The 21,013-nt window shown below is 32.1% G+C and overlaps 1 protein-coding gene across 1 annotated transcript in view; it reads right to left on the bottom strand.

The window, feature by feature from the left end:
• The window catches only part of Sobp (Sine oculis-binding protein), a 56,267-nt gene that overhangs the window by 26,047 nt on the left and 9,207 nt on the right, over positions 1–21,013 (bottom strand). The window contains exon 2 of the mRNA XM_074134471.1: positions 1,157–1,322. Coding sequence (XP_073990572.1) covers positions 1,157–1,322 — 166 coding nt within the window. The remainder of the gene's footprint in view (positions 1–1,156; positions 1,323–21,013) is intronic.

Below are 21,013 nucleotides of genomic sequence, written 5' to 3' on the forward strand. Positions count from 1 at the left end.
AAGTAAAATATGATGAGCGGAAATGAAAATGCAGACATATTCTAATGTTTAACACTGCATTGCCAATGCTCGAACTTAGTAAGTTATGTTATTGCCAATGTGGAGTCATATTGACTCCATAATTTATTTTTATCTTTTTTTATATTGGTTACAATTTTAATAATAAAATTTTAAAACAGAAGGAATTAACTTCAACTTAGGATCGCAGTAATTTCAGTATTTTCTAGAACCCTGATTGACTGCCTTCTGATCAGGGACTTTTTCATTTTTTCAATTACATTCACTATTTTTTCAATTAATGTGCGCTGTTGAATCGGATCGGAAATTACCCAATTCGCTGCAAGTTTTTGCTGCAGTTCGGACAGGAAATCAATTCTAGAAAGAGGCTTTTATTTGTTCTTTGATACTTTCTATGAAAATTATGTAAATTTATCAAATAAGCATTTAAGCAATAATCTGGAGTCAAGTTAATATTAGAAAATCTACTTATATTGCCAATCAGGAGTCGAAATGACTCCGATATATTTACGTGTAATGCCAATCTGGAGTCAAATTGCAGTGTTAATGTCGATGGGATGTCGTGTACCGCCTAAGCTAACGAAGTTTTTTTCGAAAGTTCACTACGAATCTCTCTATAAGTTCTTCCAGAAACTGGAGTGCAAGGGCCTGGAAGATGCACAACTGGATAGAACCTGGAATAATAGGACGGGGATGTGTTTATGAGGATCTGGTCAGAGAACCGACCCTATCTGGCTTTAGATAGAGTTCTTAAAAGCCGATTGGTCAGGCACTATACTAAATCCTGATTGTATCATTCCAAAATAAAGCCAGTTACCACTTACGTCACAGAAAACTTGACACTTCAACAAAAAGTGAATCTGCTTTATGGGTCTTTGAAGATTTTTAAAGTGATTGTTGCCGATTTGGTTTCGCAAGCTGAAAGTGTAGTACTCTTAGATAATGCCTTACTATTATCATTTAAAAACAGTTAATTTTTTATATATATATATATATAAAAAAAAAACTTCATTTAAGTTTTAGGATTAATTTAATTCAATATTAAACACTATTGGAATCAAGTTGTATATATTATCCATTTTAAATAGAACCCAAAATGTTAATTACAAACTCAGTGCATTAAAAAAAGAGTGCTTACTGTTTGGTGTAGGTTGGGGAGAAGACTCTTTGTTCGTCTTGATGCGCCTTGAGACTGACGTTCCGCCGCCATTCTCCAGATCTGACGATGTATCCGAACTGGATCCACCGCCTCTTTCATAACCATACCAGCCCAGCATCTCTTTCATCGCATTCTCAGCATAATCCTTGTCAAAACAAAACAAAACATTTATTACTTTTTAGGTTTCCAAATAAGAAACGTTTGCTCTAGATATTCGTATCCTAATTTACTGAAATGTACATGAACGTAAACCTGAAGCTTACTACAGTACTTATTATAAAAAAAAGCACATTCTAAAATTACTGACTGCTAAAAAACAAACTTACTTCACCTAAAGTTCTTTACTAACTGCAACTGTAAACAATTCAAACATTGTTCCTATTGAACTTTTTACTAAATATTATGAAACTAAAATGGCAAGCCTAGCTTCTCTCGTGTCTCTTAGATCAATCAATTGTTTTGAAAAACAAATCAAAAAAGGGGCGGTTTGAATCTACAAAGTGCCCCTCTCTTAACAATAGCCCAAAATCTTAAAAAAAATAAAGACCCATGCCTTTGCCCAAACTTCCTAATAGTAATTGAGCTTCCCGCTATCTGTAGCTTTCATAAATATTTAGTTTTACTCTAAGTAATGATACATAAAATGGTAGAATAATCCGTTTGCAGAACACTTAAAATGTAAGTATCATGTGGACATAAACGAATGTAATGAACTGGGTTAAAACAGAAGCGCAGTTTCACAGCAGACGAACTAAAAGCTGAACAAGTTATTTCATATGCTATGGTTTAATGGTAAATCTAAACAGGCTAAGGAGATAGCAATGGATGAGCGAACAGTATAGAATGTTTGCTGTGAGCAGCTTTTAAAACAAAACTGTTTTGTAAACATGAGAAGTTGTAATACGATCATGGTTGGGGCTATATATGCATAAAGGTCAGCATTCTTTACAGTCTGTCTACAACTGTGGTAAATAAGGGAAGTGCTCGTAGGCGGCAAATGGACAGGCAACTGGTCTCCCCGCCAACTGCAAGCACTCGCAGTGTTGCATCCAGTGTGTTCTCTTGACCAATTTCCTGAACAAGTCTCTTAAACATTCCAATAACTTCCTAAAATTAGTATTAAATTAATTTTAAAAAAGAAGATAAAAAAGAAGATTTCATTCACAACTTAATTCGTATATGTACCTTAATAGATGTACAGTGTAACTCTTGGGCTATTATTATCTAAGTAGTTAAATAGATATTGGTAGTGTTTCAACACCAGAGGTCTCAACAGAGCATTGTGATTGGGAAGAGGGATATCTCCTCTGAGTAGCTTCCCTTAAATTAGCGAGGTGCTTATCGGGATGTTACCAGAAATGCATACTTAAGTTGGGTGATTTCAATGTTTTATATATTTATTTTCACATATTGCAAAGTAAATAAACAAATAAATAATAACTTAACGAATGAAAAGGCGGCAGTCTTACAATATAAATCAAGAATTTTATTTTGATATTGTATAATTCTATTCAATTTCGAACCTATCACATTTAAAATTATTTTTGAAAAAATACCTTTAATAAATGGAATTTTAATTCGTTTCAATAAAATTAAACTATATAATATACGTTATTTTGGGCAGGCTGAAGAGCCACACAATTTCGATACAAGAGCCGCATGCGGCTCGCGAGCCGCGGGTTGCCGACCCCTGACTTAGCGTAAGGTAGGCATCGACAATAGCCCTCGCCTTTTAGTAAAGTAATTGTTGCAATATCTTCATTTTCAAGATTTCTTTTTCTAAAATCAGTGAGGGATACCCAGAAGATCTGGCCGAATGGTAACCGCAAACAGTTTGCACAAATTATTGGAAAAATACACTCTCTTGCATAGATTTTTCGCATGTGCACAGCGCTTCTTCGACCTTGCATCTGGTGGATCTTAAACTTCTGATATGTCTGTATATCTTCCTCTGTATTGGCGATTCAGTCGGCGAGGAGTATTAGGGATGTCAGAGGAAGCGAGAGACAGTACAAGAGGATTAGAGCTAGTCGAGAGAGTAGTATGGAATTTTTGGTATTTAGTCTTGGCGAGTTGGTCTATGAAGGGGATGTTGAGGTCGCTGTGAAGAGTGAGGTTAGTCACGTAGAAAGGAGCGTCAGCTATCTGTCGGAGGAGTTTTGACACTTTTAAATTCGCTAACAAATAAGTAGAAGGGACAGTAAATCTCATATAAATTTGTATTTCTATTCATAAAATAAATAACAAATTATTTAATTTTACGTTTTTATTTCAGTCTTGATAGTTCGCCGGTTCTAAACGTAATTCCCTTTTTTTGACGGTCCACGAGAGTCGAAAGATTGAAAAATGGTAAGGAAGTAAGGGAAGAAATAATAAGTTCACTCAAGATTTTTTTTGGGAGACCCTGATTGACAAACCGAAGGGCAAACCGAAATGGGTACTTCAGGACGGCTGGTGAGGCAGGAGATGAAGGAGTGTAAACATAGCATTGTAGTCTTTGTCTTATTTACTGAGATTGCATTTATTTATCCACAAAATGTTTGGTTCGACTTTAACAAAATAAAGGTTACAAAAAAAATTGTTTGAATAAGATAAAAGTAAATTACAATAAAGATATAAAATGTCGGATTCTTTAATCTAGCTCATCAGTAAACTGTTTTGCATAAACAGATGGGTAGATGAAAACAATAGATTCTGTAGGAGAAAGGTAATCGTAAAGAACTATATCCACCCAAAAATTATGCTTACATACGTACTCACGCAGTATAATTCACCGTAGATAACATCTCCTCCTCGCCAATAGACTCGAAGTTAGAAGATTAAAGTAACCCCTTATCAGTCGCTAGAGTTACAGTCATGAACAGTCTGTAATTTTAGTATAAAGTTTAATGTAACTTGATACAACATTTGCATTATTCATGTGACATCAAATATGGTAGAAAATAAAATATCACATGTACTCTTAAAAGTGAAAATTTGATACTGTTTTTACTAAACAGACTAAATGTAAGGAGAAAAGCACAAGGAAGTATTGGGCCGCAGTAAAAGGAATGGTGGAAGAGGGCGTGTTTTCAAGAAAAATATTGTTTAGGTAAAGTAACTGGACACTTCACAACTGTATCTAGAATGGTGGATGGTAATAGAAACTAAATATTATGTTTAAGAGAGTTTGGAAGAGTTCAGGTCGCCTAGAGCAACTGGGACGTCCCAGCGAGAGGATACGCTGCCACAGGTATCAAAATAGAAAGAGAGTCATAATACAAGCTTCTGTATATAATTTCACAATGTATATTTAGTTAAGTAAGAATAAATAGTGCGCGTTGGTTGCTACCATTGGCCCGCTAAAGTTTAGGTAGAGGTGCTAAAAAGCATGTAAGAAAAGAGGGTATACCAGATATCCGGTTACACTAGACAACATAGCAGAGTTTAGAGCCTCTGTAATGGACTATCCCTAAGCTACACGATACTATATAGGCAACAACACTTTAAATCAAATACCAACCCTAAAACATATACTCCCCCAGACTGGAGTTCATAAAATCCAACCTCTACCACCAGTAGACCCAGTTGAAGCACCACGACCAGAGAAAACAAAGTGTAAAATGATATGGGAGATAGCCAAATCCTCATCTTCAATTACTCCCAATACCTAGTATATATTTCTCAGCTCAATTAATTCAAAATTAACTTAATTATAAGAGAGAGATAATATTATATTAAAATTTACGTAAAACCAAGATTGGAATTAGAGTTATTACTAAAATATCATATTACAGGTAATAAATAACTTAAAAGCGTTAGGAGTAAAATTGTAATCATTATATCTGAAATTACTCATACTTCATTTATAAAGTATTCTAAAATACTATTTAAGTAATAGTTAAATAAATAAATAAATAAATAAAAAGGTGAGTCAATTATGTGATAAGAAAAGAATTTTATTTGCATTGAGTTCAAGGCTTTTGTTCTTGTGTGTTAGTCTTTTAGTACTTCCTCTAAAGGAATCACAGCTTTGATGGCTATAAATCAAAAATAGAAGCCAAAAAGAGTTTCTACAACCATTTTTTTAAAATGAAAATTGGAAAGTGTTTCGAAACTCTCAGAATCCAATACCAGTCTTACGAGTATTACGACTATTTTAAAATTATGATTCGATTCTTAATACTCATAAATTATTTGAGACAGATAGATATATTTCAGACAGATTGATTAGATATATTATACCTAATAGATAGATAGAAATAATAGATAGATAGATATAATATATAGGTAGATATAATAGATATATAGATATAATAGATAGATAGATATAATAGATAGATATAATATATAGGTAGATATAATAGATACATAGATATAATAGATACATAGATATAATAGTTAGATAGATATAATAGATAGATATAATATATAGTTAGATATAATAGATACATAGTTATAATAGTTAGATAGGTATAATAGATAGATAGATAAAATAGATAGATAGATATAATAGATAGACAGATAGTTAGATAAATATAATAGATAGATAGATATAATAGATAGATAGATAGATATAATAGATAGATTACTCAGCGTACTGAGAAGTCAAGATAAATGAAATTAAAGGGGTGGGTTTGTTGAGGGGGTGATTAGTTGGAGACTCAGTGTAGCCGGTTGCTACTTTTATTGGTAAATTGTCAGTAGAAATAGTTAATAGTGCTTCCGCGTCCTGTCCACTCCTTATTTGGTAGTTGGACGTCAAACCCAACATGCAAAATAGGTGACTACTTATTTACGTAGATTTACTTTAATAAAATTAATAATTTTCTATAGTTAATATAATAATAAATTCTATTTCTTAATAAAGCATCAAGTGTCTGGCCGATTTCATTCATCAAAAGTCAGACTGTTAAAAGTAAGATCTACTTTACTAATTATTTGATTATAAAATTTCTTTACAAGTGCTCAATTAAAGGGACTGCATTTAATTATAATTAAAAGGGTCAGTGACATCTAATACACTCTAAAAAATATGATACTAGAAAAATGATTGAAGTGCTGGGTACTTGCTGATTTGTGTACCTTTTGGCGTTTAATCAACCCTTATACTTAACCTTTTAAACTAAATTTATAATTGAAATTTTTATTAAGGGGATATCACAGAGCCAATAGATCAATATTATCTGACCTACGATAACCTTTTTATCTTGTTTTCTCCTAAATCCATGTTAGTTTCAGTAATATAAAAGATCAAAATGATGAAGCTGTGTATGTGGTGTTTAGTGTTGTTAGTGTGTATTTTCCAAATTTATTGTGTAACAGTACCAGCTGGACAACTCAATTCAAAAAACCATAATAACACACATCGTCGCTCTCGAACTCACCATCGCCAACAACATCAACACAGAAAAAATCTGGTAGAAACGACGACAAAGATTTCATCTCAGTTATTAACTACCCACATTACTACTGGTAAACCTTCTATACTTACATCAGATGTAAAAAGAAAATTAGACAATCATGCAAATCAAAAAGAAATTATTACATCGATCATAATAGTGCCCTGCAGACCGTGTCCTGAGGGTAAGAGAAGGATCAACGGACATTGTAGAAAAGTTTATTTAATTTAAAGTGGAATTCATTAGGAGAAATAATGAATTTATAAAAAAAAAAAAATCTGAATAAAGAAAATTGATATGAAGCTTACGTGTTAAGTACTACAAGAGAGCCCTCATTCTTTATGCAAAGTTAGCAATGTGAGGGAGGATGTAGTTGTTCAATTAGGCAGGTAATTAATGGAGCATAAAAGCTCTGGTGGTATAATATTACATAGGGTAACATCGGCATCGCAACGATCCACAAAGGGAATACACGGCTGGCCGACACTATCCACAGTCCACATCACATCTCTCAGCATGGCACCGCCTTGTACTGTTTTCTTCCTCGTGGGAATTTTTTTATCATCACCTTTCCAATCACTTTTACATTTACATAAATGAGTAAAATTAAAAGAACGCCTAGGTGTGGAAGTAGCTTTCTTGAAATGTCATGTAACTGAATTCTTTTCAGTGTTGGAGAAGGTTAACTTAGTTTATCAGTGGTTATCACAGTGGTTTTAACAAACAGCACCATTTTTAGTTACGTAGTAATTTATATACTAAGTAATTAAACAAAACTCAAACGTAAAGTTTATTTTCTTTTACTTATTTTTTTTTGAACTACTTGATTCGAACGGGTACCGCACTAGCCTACGTCGTTGTTAAACTTGAAAATTTAAATTTTTTAACATCTTGTCGCGACGGCCAAGAAAATGAGGTTACATCTAAAAGTTTCTTACCCAAAAATAAAGAAGTAGAAAAATTTGAAAAGGAAGCAGATTGCAAAAAAGAAGTAGTAGTTAATAACAATTGAAAAATAATAAGTAGCACGATGTTGTGTGCAGATTGTCAGTGCTAAACCAAAAGTGGAATCAACGAGGGATCTCAAAATTAGAACCTCTTTATTATAATTTATGGCTAGACGATTTACTAAGCAGTTTAAAATTATAAACGAGGTACCCATTGTAATAAACATCTTGTATCTACAAAGAGTTACGAGATCTATAACTCGAATTTGAATTTTATTTAAATAAGTTTCCCATGAAAATCCATTTTATGGCAGTTTAGAGAAGAAAGAAATAAGAATAGGCTTCTCTCTAAAATGTTATTTTTGTAAAAATGTAGATAATTTGCAGTTTTACAAATTTTAAATTGAATATGTTTTTAAATTCAGTGTGTGAAGAGAGTTTTCAAGTTGTTAAAAGAAAGTCCGAATGAGGGCAAACCACTAGATTTTTATAAAATCTTCGCAACAAAAATAGATTTAGGCTCATATGAAAGAATTATATGGCACCGGTATTCAATCTACGTAATGAGGAAATTACACTTCTTGATAGCAAGATAAAAAACAAAAACAAAGTCAGACGTTCAAAAAGGTAGGGTGTGACCCTAAGGTTTTACCTGACCAAGTCTAATGATGATCTCTCCACTTTCTAGGCGTGATAGGTGCTGCTTCCCCGGCTATTAAATGGTCAGAAATTGCTCTTCCAGTTCTTTTATTCTTAACGCAAATATATGTTATTATCGGTTTGAGTAAAAGCCGGTCCTTGAACACAATTCCTATTCCATATGATATTCATCGTAATGGCCTTAAATTTTTATTTTATAATTTTGTAAAACAAAGGGAGAGAGAAAAAAAGGTTTTAATTTTAAACTTACGCAGTTCTTACAGTTAAAACTGTCAATTTTTTTTTAACAAATTGTGTTTTTCCAAAATGCTTAGTTATCTTCATGCCAGAAAGTTCAGCAGACGTCTCTTTCGCAGGATATCATTCTAGAGTGAAGGCTATATGGTTTTTCTACAAGACCATAACATTAAAAATCCTAGATATCCTAGCCTAACAACATGTACACAGACCATGAATTATAGGATGTGTGTGGAACTATTGGAGTTTAGCTTATCCACAGACAAAGTCCTGCCAACCGTCATACATCTAGTTGTAAATATTCTAATTCTATTTATTTATTTTATTTATTTATTTATCTTCTGATTTTTACATAAGTAAAATACAGAGAGTTTGGCTTGAAAAATACAAAAATAAAAGTACATACTTAAAAGTACACACCAGAAAAAGAGAATAAGAAAAAAAAACACAAACAAAACTTAGAATTTAACTTTCGAAATAATAAGAAATGAAATAAAATACTATTCATAGTAATAATGATGAGAGGAAAAAAAATATATACAGGGTGTTCATTTTAGGACGGCTCAAATGCATTTCATGCTTAAATGGTTAATCTGAGCAAAAAGTGGTAGAGGAAAAATTTGTTGCCCGTCACCTCTAGTTTCAGAATATGTTACTTGGTTTTAGATTCCTGCCCGCATACGCGGCTGACGCGCGACCAAAAGTGAGGGTTCGCAGTTGACCCCTATTTTCATATACACCGTTTTAAAGAGTACAAAAAGTTATGAAAGAAACCGTAAACCGCAATTCGATATCTTCAAAATTAAAGGTGCTAGGCCAGTTCAAAATCTGGTATTTATTAATCATATTTCAATTTTTTAACTTGCTATCAAAGAGAAAGAAGAGCACGCGATAGGTCATTTTTATGTATTTTTTCATCCCCTTTCTACTAGAAATATTGCCAAGGCAGTAAAACTAGTATTTTTCTTAATATCGAGAAATAAATAGTTTTCCGAGTGATTTTCTAAGAAAAATCAAATGTTAAGAGCTTTAGATGTTCTCAAGCATACATAAAAATTAATTTTACATCTGTTACAAACAAGAAAGTTTAATAATTATTTGGTAATTTTGGGAGAGTTGCCACATATTTAAGTGATCAATATCTTTCATGTAAAGGATCAAACTTATTCCTTAATTTATCAAATAATGCACTTTACTCAACTTGTTAAGCATGTACTGTGCCTTCAAAGGTGCCTCCTCTGGCTCGCAAGACACGTTAGCCAGGAGGTTATCAACTGCTCTCTGTATCTGAGGAGGCACCTTTGAAGGCACAGTACATGCTTTACAAGTTGAGTGAAGTGCATTATTTGATATATTAAGGAATAAGTTTGATCCTTTACATGAAAGATATTAATCACTTAAATATGTGGCAGGAGGTTTCCAATTTTTTTGGTAATTAAACGCAACTCTCCCAAAATTATCAAATAATTATTAAACCTTCTTGTTTGTAACAGATATAAAATTATTTTTTATGTATGCTTGACAACATCTAAAGCTCTTAACCTTTGATTTTTCCTAGAAAATCACTCAGAAAACTACTTATTTCCCGATAATAAGGAAAATACTAGCTTTACTGCCTTGGCAATATTTTCAGAAGAAAGGGGATGAAAAAATACATAAAAATGACCTATCGCGTGCTCTTCTTTCTCTTTGATAACAAGTTAAAAAATTGAAATATGATTAAAAACATCAGATTTTGAAATGGCCAGCACCTTTAATTTTGAAGATATCAAATTGCGGTTTCCGGTTTCTTTCATAACTTTTTATACTCTTTAAAACTGTGTATGTGAAAATGGGGGTCAACTGCAAACCCTCACTTTTGATCGCGCGTCAGCCGCGTATGCTGGCAGGAATCTAAAATCAAGTCACATATTCTGAAACTAGAGGTGACGGGCAACAAATTTTTCCTCTACCATTTTTTTTGCTCAGATCAACCGTTTAAGCATGAAATGCATTTGAGCCGTCTTAAAATGAACACCCTGTATGTTACTGTGAATTTAATTTTAAACGAAACAATTTGGAACTCTGAAATAACACAAAGAACAAAAAAAATAAGTATATATGAGCCGTTTATTTTGAAAGTGGCATAAGTCACTTTTTCAAAAAAAAATCGAGTTAATGGCAACACTAAATACAATTGAACGGTATCTTTTCATTTTTAAAAAATTTGCAATGCAATAAGTTGAGAAATATTGAGATTTGTTGGAGAGAAGTGTTGGTAATTAACGGTATAACAAACATGTTTATTTTGAAAGTGGCGTAAGTCGCTGTACTCAGGAAATTAATTACGGGGCTTAGTGTGAAAGAAATAGAAACATGTGATAAGTGTGTGTGAAGTATTGGTTTGAATTATTTTCAGTATTTTTAAAAAAGTTGTGATCATGGGACTTATTTTTATAAGTGCGAAAGAATAGTGCAGTTTTGTAAATTATATTATAACCAAAAACTGATTTTAATTCTTCTCCTTTGGAGGAGCTCAGGTGAGAAGGGAAGGTCGAGCAGTTACAGAGCCCAAGTTAAACAAAGTAAATCACTGCCCTTTCAAAACATCACTTCAGTAAAATACGTCGGACAAAATTAATATATGTCACTCATTTTTCTAAACTATTTATTTTGAAAATGGCTTAAGTCACTTTACCGTAATGAAAAATGGTGATTTTTTTAATGTTTATACGAAATTATTTATACTGAGAAAAATATCAGTATCATGAGATAACCAATACAAGTAAATTTTCTCGAAAGTTAGCATCCATATTTCTAAACGTGTTAAAACGCAAACCTTTAAATATCTCGACTTAAAAACAAAGTGACTTATGCCACTTTCAAAATAAACGACTCACATTATGTATAAAAAATAATAATAATATAAAACAGTTTCTCATGAAAAAGAAACAAAAAAAAAAACGGAACAGTGAAGTATGAATCAATTAATCAAAGCTATTCTAATACTTAGGACTTTAGTTAGAAAATAATAAATATTTACAAAATGACTAATAAGTTTTCGATTTAATACAGTAGAGATATCGTGTTTGCACGAACTCAAATATTTACTTCTTGGTTCAACATAAAATGGACAAACAAAAAATATATGATTTAAATCATCATGTGAATTATTTAAACAAAGAGGACAATGGTCTATAGTATTAATTCTGTATATGGCTTTACGAAAGTAAAAAATTATTTGTTTACTTGGAGAAACTCTGATTTGGCTTATTAACCTAATTCTATCTAAAGGTAAATCTACTGTCAAATACGTTTGAACTGAATTTTTACAAAATAAATTTTTATACAATACATTGTATTGTGAACAAAGAGCTCTACTTACGTCTTGCTCATATAACAAGTGTTTATATTTTCTTAATAATTCTTTTTTGTGTTTCAATACCAAATGGGGATCTTGTTCTGACCACAACCAGCTATATCCCAAATTAGAAATTAAATTCTCTAATTGACTCGCCCAGTTATACTTGAATACATTACTCGAAGACCCTTAAATCTATTTATTTATATTTAAATATACAGTGACTCCCATTAATATTGGGACAGTACATACAGAAGTTCAAAATTGACGAAAATTCAAAGTAGCACCCATTTATTCAAATTTTTATAAATTCATTTCATTTTATAATTACTATTAATTAAATAAAAACTATTTAAATAAGTACATAAAAATGTTTTGGTAGATTAAAAAAAATATATATAATAATAAGAGCAAATTCTACCTTTCATAAATATTGGGACACTATTATAATTTATAGTTTGTCCAAGGTTTTGCCCGAATATTTATACAATTTGTAAATATATACCTTAAGCATATATTCAATATGAAATTAATAATTAAATTAGTTTATATAAATCAAGCCAGGTGTAACATGTCGCGCAAAAATACAAATACAACGATTGAACAAAGAAATATTATAATTTCTTTGCACAAAGACAATAAAAAGTGTTAGAGAGACAGAAAAACTGATCGGACCTAAAACATCTACTGCGTGGAACATCATTCAGCGTTACCAAAAAGAAAAAAGAATTGTTTCAACCCCACAAAAAGGCCGTCCTCAACTGCTCTCTGAGAGAGAGCAGCAGAGAGCAGCGTTATATATTAAAAGAATTAAAAAAGATCACCGACTTAGTGCTCCAAAACTTCTATGTGAAATTTTTGACATGTTCAGAGAGCAAAAAAGGAGCAGAAACAGTTCGGAGAGTGTTAAGAAAACTCGACTATCATGGTAGAGTAGCCTGGAAGAATCCTTTTGTCAGTAAGATAAATCGTGTTAAGAGAGTGAAATTTGCCGAAAAATATTCCAATGTAAATAGTGACTTTTGGAATGATATACTCTAGCGATGAAACAAAATTTAATGTTTTCCAGTCTGATGGATGGGTTATGGTCTGGAGGAAAGCGAATGCTGAACTCGAAAAGAAGAATTTACAGCCAACTTTAAAGGATTTTAAAGCTGCACCTCCGGGTGGAGGTGGGTCAGTTCTGGTTTGGGGCTGGATGTCCGCATCAGGATTTGGAGAATTAGTGTTTATTGATGGAATGATGCACAAAATGGTTTATAGTAATATATTAAAATATAATTTGAAAAAAGTGCCCAAACATTTGGTCTTCTTTTATCTTAGGGTCTTCTAAATTCTACCAAGATAACGACCCCAAACCTACGGCTTGGGTGATACGTCAGTGACTGTTATACAATTGCCCAAAAGTATTCCAAACCTCTCCGCAGTCACCAGATCTTAATCCCATTGAACATTTATGGCAATATTTAGCCAGTGCTTTAAGAAAAACGAATAATATCTAACAAAAATGAATTAAAACTATGTTTCCTGGAAGAATAGGAAAAAAACACCACCTGAATTAACCAAAAACTTGTTTCACCTATGCCTGATCGTTTGAGGGCTATTGTAAGTCAAAAAGCAATTATTAAATTATTACCAACCAATTATTAAATAGTAGGAGATTTTAAATATTGAACATTTAAACTCTAGCACTTCTGGTGTCCCAATATTTTTGAGAGCCTTATTTTACACTTTTTCAAAAAGTGCTACCTAACAGTTTGGAATTTCATCGATTTATACTTATATATAATTTCTACAGATGTTGCTAATGTAATTTAAAAAAAAAAAAATCTAAACTTTTGTACTCGTATGTTGTTTTCATTTTCCTTTTAAATCATTTTGTAATAGGTGTCCCAATATTAATGGGAGTCACTGTATATGTATTTCTATGAAACAAATAGGTAACTGCTTACCACACACCTCTTTCTATATGTATTGTTATACATTATTTATCCTATCATCTGTCGACAGTAATTATATACAGTGGTAAACTCTATAGAGTAAAATATCATTTAGAGCTAAATCAGCAACTTATTTTATAAATATAATTATATACAGTGTACATTTATGTGATTAAAATGCTAAAAAATACTAAATGTTAAAATGTGAGTCTAAAAACTGTTTCCTTTCTAAGTCTATATTTCTTGGCAAGAAAACTGCAAATTTGTAGGGTATGCTGTATGTGAATATACTAAATACAGTGCGTAACATGTTCAATGATCTGTGCCCCCTCTTATGTCATCTTGGAATCTACAATTTGATTAACTTGGAATATAATACCTGTTCCAAATGACAGTCTGCAAACTAATAAACAGTCGATCAAAATTACCTAAGGAACACCTAGAACCGATTTAAAGTGGGTATCTCGAACCAATATAGACTCACTGCCTTGAAATGTGAGGAGATCCAAAAGATCAAATGCTTTGTAATTCTAACCCTTCCAAGCTCAAATTTTCCAACGACTGGCATCTGTTTTAGAAACAGCTAAATTCAAATGCCCAAAATTCTACAACTCTCTACCTTTGTCTAAGCCCTTAGATACCTTTCCAACGTCGGATAAGCTGCAGCTGGCCAGGCGATATTCTTGTGACTAACCATAGTCTAATATCCTCATAGCTATCAAGACAACACAGGCTCATTCAGATTTGAGCTCATCAACTCATTGTACACATAGTACACATAGATTGCAAATTTCAAAAAATATTATTTAAAACAAAACAGCTTAACATTTATAATTTTGTTGCATTATGTACACACTTAGGCCCAAAAGGAATACATATATGGTTTCTGATGTATTTTGTTCAGGGCAGTGGATGCCAAGGATTCTTCCCTGAACTTCTCCCACTATACTCTCCACAAAGATCTCAAAATTTCATAATTAACAGAAACAGCAAAATTCAAATACCAAAAAGTATTCTTCTTCTTTTTTTTGGTAAGCTTCGTCAATTTCTGAATTACGAGCTGGTGCAACAAATGCGTAATAATAACCTCACCATTTAAGAAAGACCCTATAGCCTCTACGTTAATTGCTGTACATTATTTTTTATATTATTTATGCATTTTTAGTGCAAATATTGAAAGTATAAAGAGTATTATTGGCTAGGGAAGATGTGATTTTTAAATTTTCCAATGAAAATGAGTTAAAACCTTCAAAGAAAAATTGGAAGAACAAACCTAAATAACGAACAATAAAGTAACAGAAGAAAGATAATCTCGTCAGCGATAAATGGTATCTCTAGCTGAGAGTTAACTTTCAAAAGCAGAACATTGTTTATATTTATGAAAATATTTAATTACCTTCTCTCTTTATATAAGTGCAAACAAACTAATGGGTTCCTTAGAAGCTCAATAAGAACTATATTGTAATGCGCATATTAAAACGTTGTGTTTTTGCGTTACATCATTTCATTTTTCTGAATGTAACAAGTGAAAGCGCAAAATTGTAAAAAAAAAAAAAAAAAAATAGACTACGTACCAAATGTAATAATTACAATATTAATTTTAGGACTGTAAGAAGGCGTTCCGAATTTTGAAGAAACTCATTAGAGCATGTTTTGAAACAAAGATCTTAAAACTAATCATTTTGAAGATACAGTTCCATTTAATAAATTTTAACTAAAAGGAGTTTCCCAAAGATGTGAATAAGATTAGTATTATAATAGCTGAATTTAATATTTTTATAATACAGACAAGTTTTCCAATTACTAATGTCAAAGAGAACCAGACAAAAGAAAATTTAAGTAAAGAAATAAAAGTAAGATACTTTGATTGATCCAGGGTTCTGTTTATTGACTAAAACGCGACTGTGAATTATATTGCCTTCATTCTTCATCGTGGCTGTAAAGTCTTTCATCATAATTCAAATTCAAAATTTTTGATCTAATTTTGAGAGTACAATCCTAATAAAATGGAATACAGAATTTTATAAGCCAACTTTGTTTCTAAACAAACAAACACTGTTTGCAATCGAAGCAAAAATAGAAAAGTTTCTGCAGTTAAAGCAGAAGAGATGCTTCAAAAATTAAACTCAGTGAAGCATTGATTTAGAAAGAAGGGCAGAACTTCAGTACAAATGTAATATTCTGACCAAAACTGCGGAGCTAAGGTACCCTCAATTATCTAACCTGAGATATATTCCAGTCAACAGTTAAACCGGCACTTTGCCAACCTTGGTAAACGAGCGGACAGATAGAATCTCCACAGTCAGCATCTTTTAGAAACAAGCCGAACTCTACTTGTAGATCCACGTGGCGATTATTAAAATGACGAATTAATACTGCAACAGAAAATGGATCCACTACCGTAATTATTCCAACAACTTCTCTCTCATAATCGTTAGTGGTGAGTACTGGTGTATAGAAGAGGGAGTAAAGTTCACAAACGTAAGGCTGACAAATATTAGTTGAAGAAGGTAGTCTTGTCTTGGATACCTTCTACCTTAGTTTGCAAAGAAGGAGTATTTCGCCCAGTCTTTGGACATCTAGTACTGATTGAAGGTTTGCTGGAGGAAATCCCTACCACAATGGGTCCTTGAAGTTTCCTAGCTGCAGTTGTAGTTATTCCTGTCCTTACTTCAAGCTAAATGACATACTTCCTCGAGATCCTGCCGATAATTGGCCGTGGCACTTGACCAGCCCTGGTTAATATCCCACAGCGATTCAATCTGGTCATATGCCTTTTATATAAAGGCTCTCAACAATTTTTCTTTTTTTTTTATAGTCTTATGAAGACAGAAAGGGAGATTAGGAAACAGTCTGTTATGTATAGTCTGATTGCATTTCATTCATTGTTTCACCTTAAGATCAGAATATATGTGACATCCTTGGACCCACCAAGAAGGAGAATCTTCTAGATAGGTACAATGCAGTCTCATTGCTGTAAGATGCATTGGAAACTGGGCCCTCTCCGAGTCTAATCTAAACTCTAAGCCTTGGACAATCATTCTGCTCACTTGGAAAGTGGTTGCTTAAAAAAAGAAGTGGTAAGTGTTTTTAGAACTAAATGGGACTTAAAACTGCTGAAACTAACAGTGACAGTTTTCATTTTGCCAACCTCAGTAACAACATTAAAAAGTGAAATATTTCATTTTATTAGAAATGCTTTAACAAAAGAACTTAATAGTTTTTATTGCAAAATAGTTTTAAAAATATATAGGTATTTGAAATAAAATAAATAATCAGATTTCATATTTAAAAATACATAGTTGACGTAAATAAGCAATTAAAATAGCCACGGCTTAAATAACGCAAACACACAGGAGTAGTGAGATTAGGGGGGGAGTAACAATCTGATGATGTCAAACAACTTGTAGTAAATATTTTGGCGTCTCATCAGAAAGCCTCGGCTCGCTCTAACCGCGAGTGTGGAATGATCGTTGCTCTCTGACATCCTAGCGGCTTAAAGTACAAACGGATATTATGTACCTAATACTACTGAAAATATTGGGCTTAAGCCAGAAATATTTTAAAATACCAAAACAATGATATATGAGTAATTATTACACAGTAAATTTCTCACCATTTCAATCGTAAAGTTTAAACCACAATTGTTATTTAGATTATAAGGTAATGTGTTTTCTTTCCTGATTAATTCAAGTACTGAAACCTAAACATGTTAGGTACTTAGAGTTAAACACCAATCTTAGAGTTAACAATGTTTTATAAAAATCAGAGTTAAAGAAAGAAACAGAAGTTATTGTTTTCATTAAACGTCACCAGTTCCCCCTAATATTCTCCTAAACACCTTTAAACTATTATTCAAAGGTAATGTTCCAAATAAAAATCGTAGAACTTGGATGAATTCGCAGTTTAAGGAGAGTCAATTAAAGAAAATCACAAAAACGTGAAAAATCTCTCTATTTGCGAAATACTTTTTCCTTAGGATTTGTAAGAAAATAATCTTACTACCTTTTCCTTCGCCGGGACCCGGAAATAGGTTGAGCTTATATGTTTCTGCTCTTTGATTGCATTAGGAGCGTGAGTGTGAGAACGAATTCAAAACAACTTTTTTTGGCCCAAAAAGTATTTGTGATAATCTTAATTTCGAAAATTCTACGATATTTTAATTTTTTTCTCTCAAATACGAAAAGTTCAAACAAAAAAATAAATAAATATCGATTTAATGAAGTACTTCGATTACAATGATTTTATGAGTGACTTTCAATGCAAGTACTTATATTTTCTTTATTAATTCTTATAGCAAATTATAAAAACAACCTAACAAAAACAACAAACAACTAAATGTGGGGTGACAATCACATTAAAATAATTTTATGTTATTAATAAAGTGCAAATAATAATATTAGAATATATTATAAAGAAAATATGAGAAGAAAATTTCATTCCAATTAAAAAATGAAAATAATATTACTCTGAAAGAGTGTGTAATGTGTAGAATGTATTGGGTTTTTTGTCCTTTTTCCCAAAATATAAAAAGAAAAATTTTTTTAAGTATGAAGAAGTTTAACTTATTTTTGTCAGAGGAAAAGAACTGGTTCTGGTACTCCAATGTTTATATAAAGTAAAAACTATTGTATTATTTGGACAATAAAAACATTTTATTATTATTATTAATGTGTAGAAACATCATTTGGCTCGTAAAGATTGGTTATCTCGGGCATTCTACAAGCCAGTCCTTACTTACAACTAGCAGATGAAGAGATCCAAAACTGACACCATAAATTAGAGTCTGTTGTAACAATACACGGACATCTTTTTAAGAAAACTCTGGTTATTCTACTAGCTAACTTAAGAGATTTGGATGTACTCCATAATATAATAGAAAAGTAAATTGCCAAAATATCTAATATTGTAGAAATTATACTTTTGGCATTCAATATTGAAACAATAATCTTATTACAGAGTAGTATACCCAGCGATAAAGAATTTTCAGTTTCAAGTGTTTACAAAGTAGTTTTAATAGCTTCTTTTTTTTAAAATAGAAATCACATTTTATTTTTTTTGAAAGACCAAAAATAAAATTTTACAAAACCATATTATCAGGCCAATTTTTTGTGAAAATAGAATTCCGAAATTATAAGTTGGTAGTGCGAAGGGCATCGTTTCCTTGAGATCGTTACAAAAATAGAATGACCTATTTTAAATTGAAATTCGAGTAAATATTTATATAATACATAAAATGGTATAATGTATTGTCGTGCAATACATAACTAGGCTAAAATCAAATAAAGAGTATATTTTTAATTCACATATATAAACGCGCAATACTGATTATTGGTACAGCAGTATTTCACTCAGTTCCAAAATGCATTCCTTTAAGATTATTTTTTAAAAAGAACTGTAAATTGTAGTTTATTAAAGAGTTACGGTGACATCTGCTGTCTAAATAAAAATTGAAAAGTAAATTGGAATTCCGTTTTTAAGAGCTGATTTCTCTAAAGCGTAACAGAAAGCGCAAAACATATGACCGCATGGAATGGCGTACAAGCCATAAAATTCAATAAAAAAAGAGAAAACAAAATAGCTTGAAGGCATTTCGTAATTCGAACCCCTTCGTTGTTTCATATTTTAAAGAAGAAGAATGGTCCATTAAATAAAGCAAAAATGCTGATTTATGGTTTTTCTTGTTTTGTTCTTCAGATCTATTAAGCAGTGATACACCGCACTGCCAATTAAATAAAGCAAAAAGAAACAAACAAGTAATCGAAATTGGATCTTGTACATTCGTCTCCACCATAGTTCTGATGGGATAGGGAGGATTTAGCTAGTTCCCCATCATTAATTTGAACTCGGGTGACTGGTAACAGAAATCTAAAGAGATATTCAAGTGAGAAGTAGATGGGTTGGTAAAGTTTAGAATCTGAAAGTTACTGTGGCTAGTAAAATTGATAACTAGAGCAAATCTGTCACCAGCAGACATTTTGTAAAGTTAAGAAGTTATTTGCTATAATTATATGGAAAAGGTAATGAAGGCCATATAAACTATAGCAGGTACATATGAGAAGTGTGGTACATATATTCCACAATCAAGCAGCACCCTGCCCACTCCAGGTGGATTGGGGGGGCAGCCGCTCTTGTAGCTTCTCTTCCATAATAAAGGTAAACGTATACAGGTCTAATGAGAATGACCCGGGTCCGTTGACAAGCCCCTTATAAGGAGAAATAATGCTTCTCTTGTAACAAGAGACCCAGGGTGACACTGGAGAAGTGCCCCCCACCAGCTACCCCTACCAATTATTCAACTCCCATCACAAGAAAACCTACACCGGCTCCCAGCTTCTCGTTACACGCTTTTTAATTAAAGCCCGGTTTTAACGCGATCCTGAATTAGTTAATGGATTTCGTTTCTTCATTCAAATCATCTCTTAAAAAATTGCACTTTTTTTTTTTTTTACTTAAGGATTGACACTTTGTATTGTTAATAGTGAACATAATATCTAATACTTTCTCAATTCATTATTTTTAACTAGTATAAGTTTTCATTATCACACTAGAAACTGATGAATCCGTTCACAAATAGAATATAATCTAAACTTTTCTTGTCTGCCGAGATAAGATCTCACGAATGAAAGAAGTAAATTAGTGCATTAGATATTATATTATTGCAAGTCAAATTGGTTCTTCTCAATAATTATTGAGAACACAACTACCTACAAGGGAATTACCATGAAAACTACAAATATTACAGAAAGGCGAGAATTTAAGAAAGCAATGACACTTTTTTCTCTTAAAAAAAGAGTGGTCACTAAATTCGAGAATCTAAGGATTAAGAATTGAGTCAATCTGAATGTTACAGCAGTTGTTATTAGAAGAAATCAGATTCACTCTTTGACTATATGGTCACCTATTCGCTATTAGAATGCAGTGAGGTATTAAGGCAAAGTAATAATTAAGTTTTTTAAATCTCTATTCCAACTTTCGGAGGCCATTCCAGAAGCCTGCAAATACAAGAACTACACATCTGCGATCAGACAATAAATGGAATTTACTTCTTAAGGTTGAAAAGTGATAGAATCCCAAAAGTGTGCTAATACTACTCCTGTTCTGTGACCTAAGAGTACAGAAAACTAGCCTAACATCGCGCTGCTCGCACGCGATAGTAATATACAGGGTAATCCATTTAAAACGCACCAATCGCTAATAACTTTTTAGGGAAGCGGAATTCCGAAAAAAAAAACCACGAAGTAAACTATATGTTGTTTTTTGTTTGTCTAGTTTTCAAATTTTTCACCCCCGATGCTGTATCTTCATTTTTTGCGGAGTTACGGCCAAAA

This window comes from Rhodnius prolixus, unplaced genomic scaffold (assembly GCF_049639745.1).
Source record: "Rhodnius prolixus isolate KJV_2025 unplaced genomic scaffold, Rpr scaffold_1, whole genome shotgun sequence".
Lineage (NCBI taxonomy): Eukaryota > Metazoa > Arthropoda > Insecta > Hemiptera > Reduviidae > Rhodnius > Rhodnius prolixus.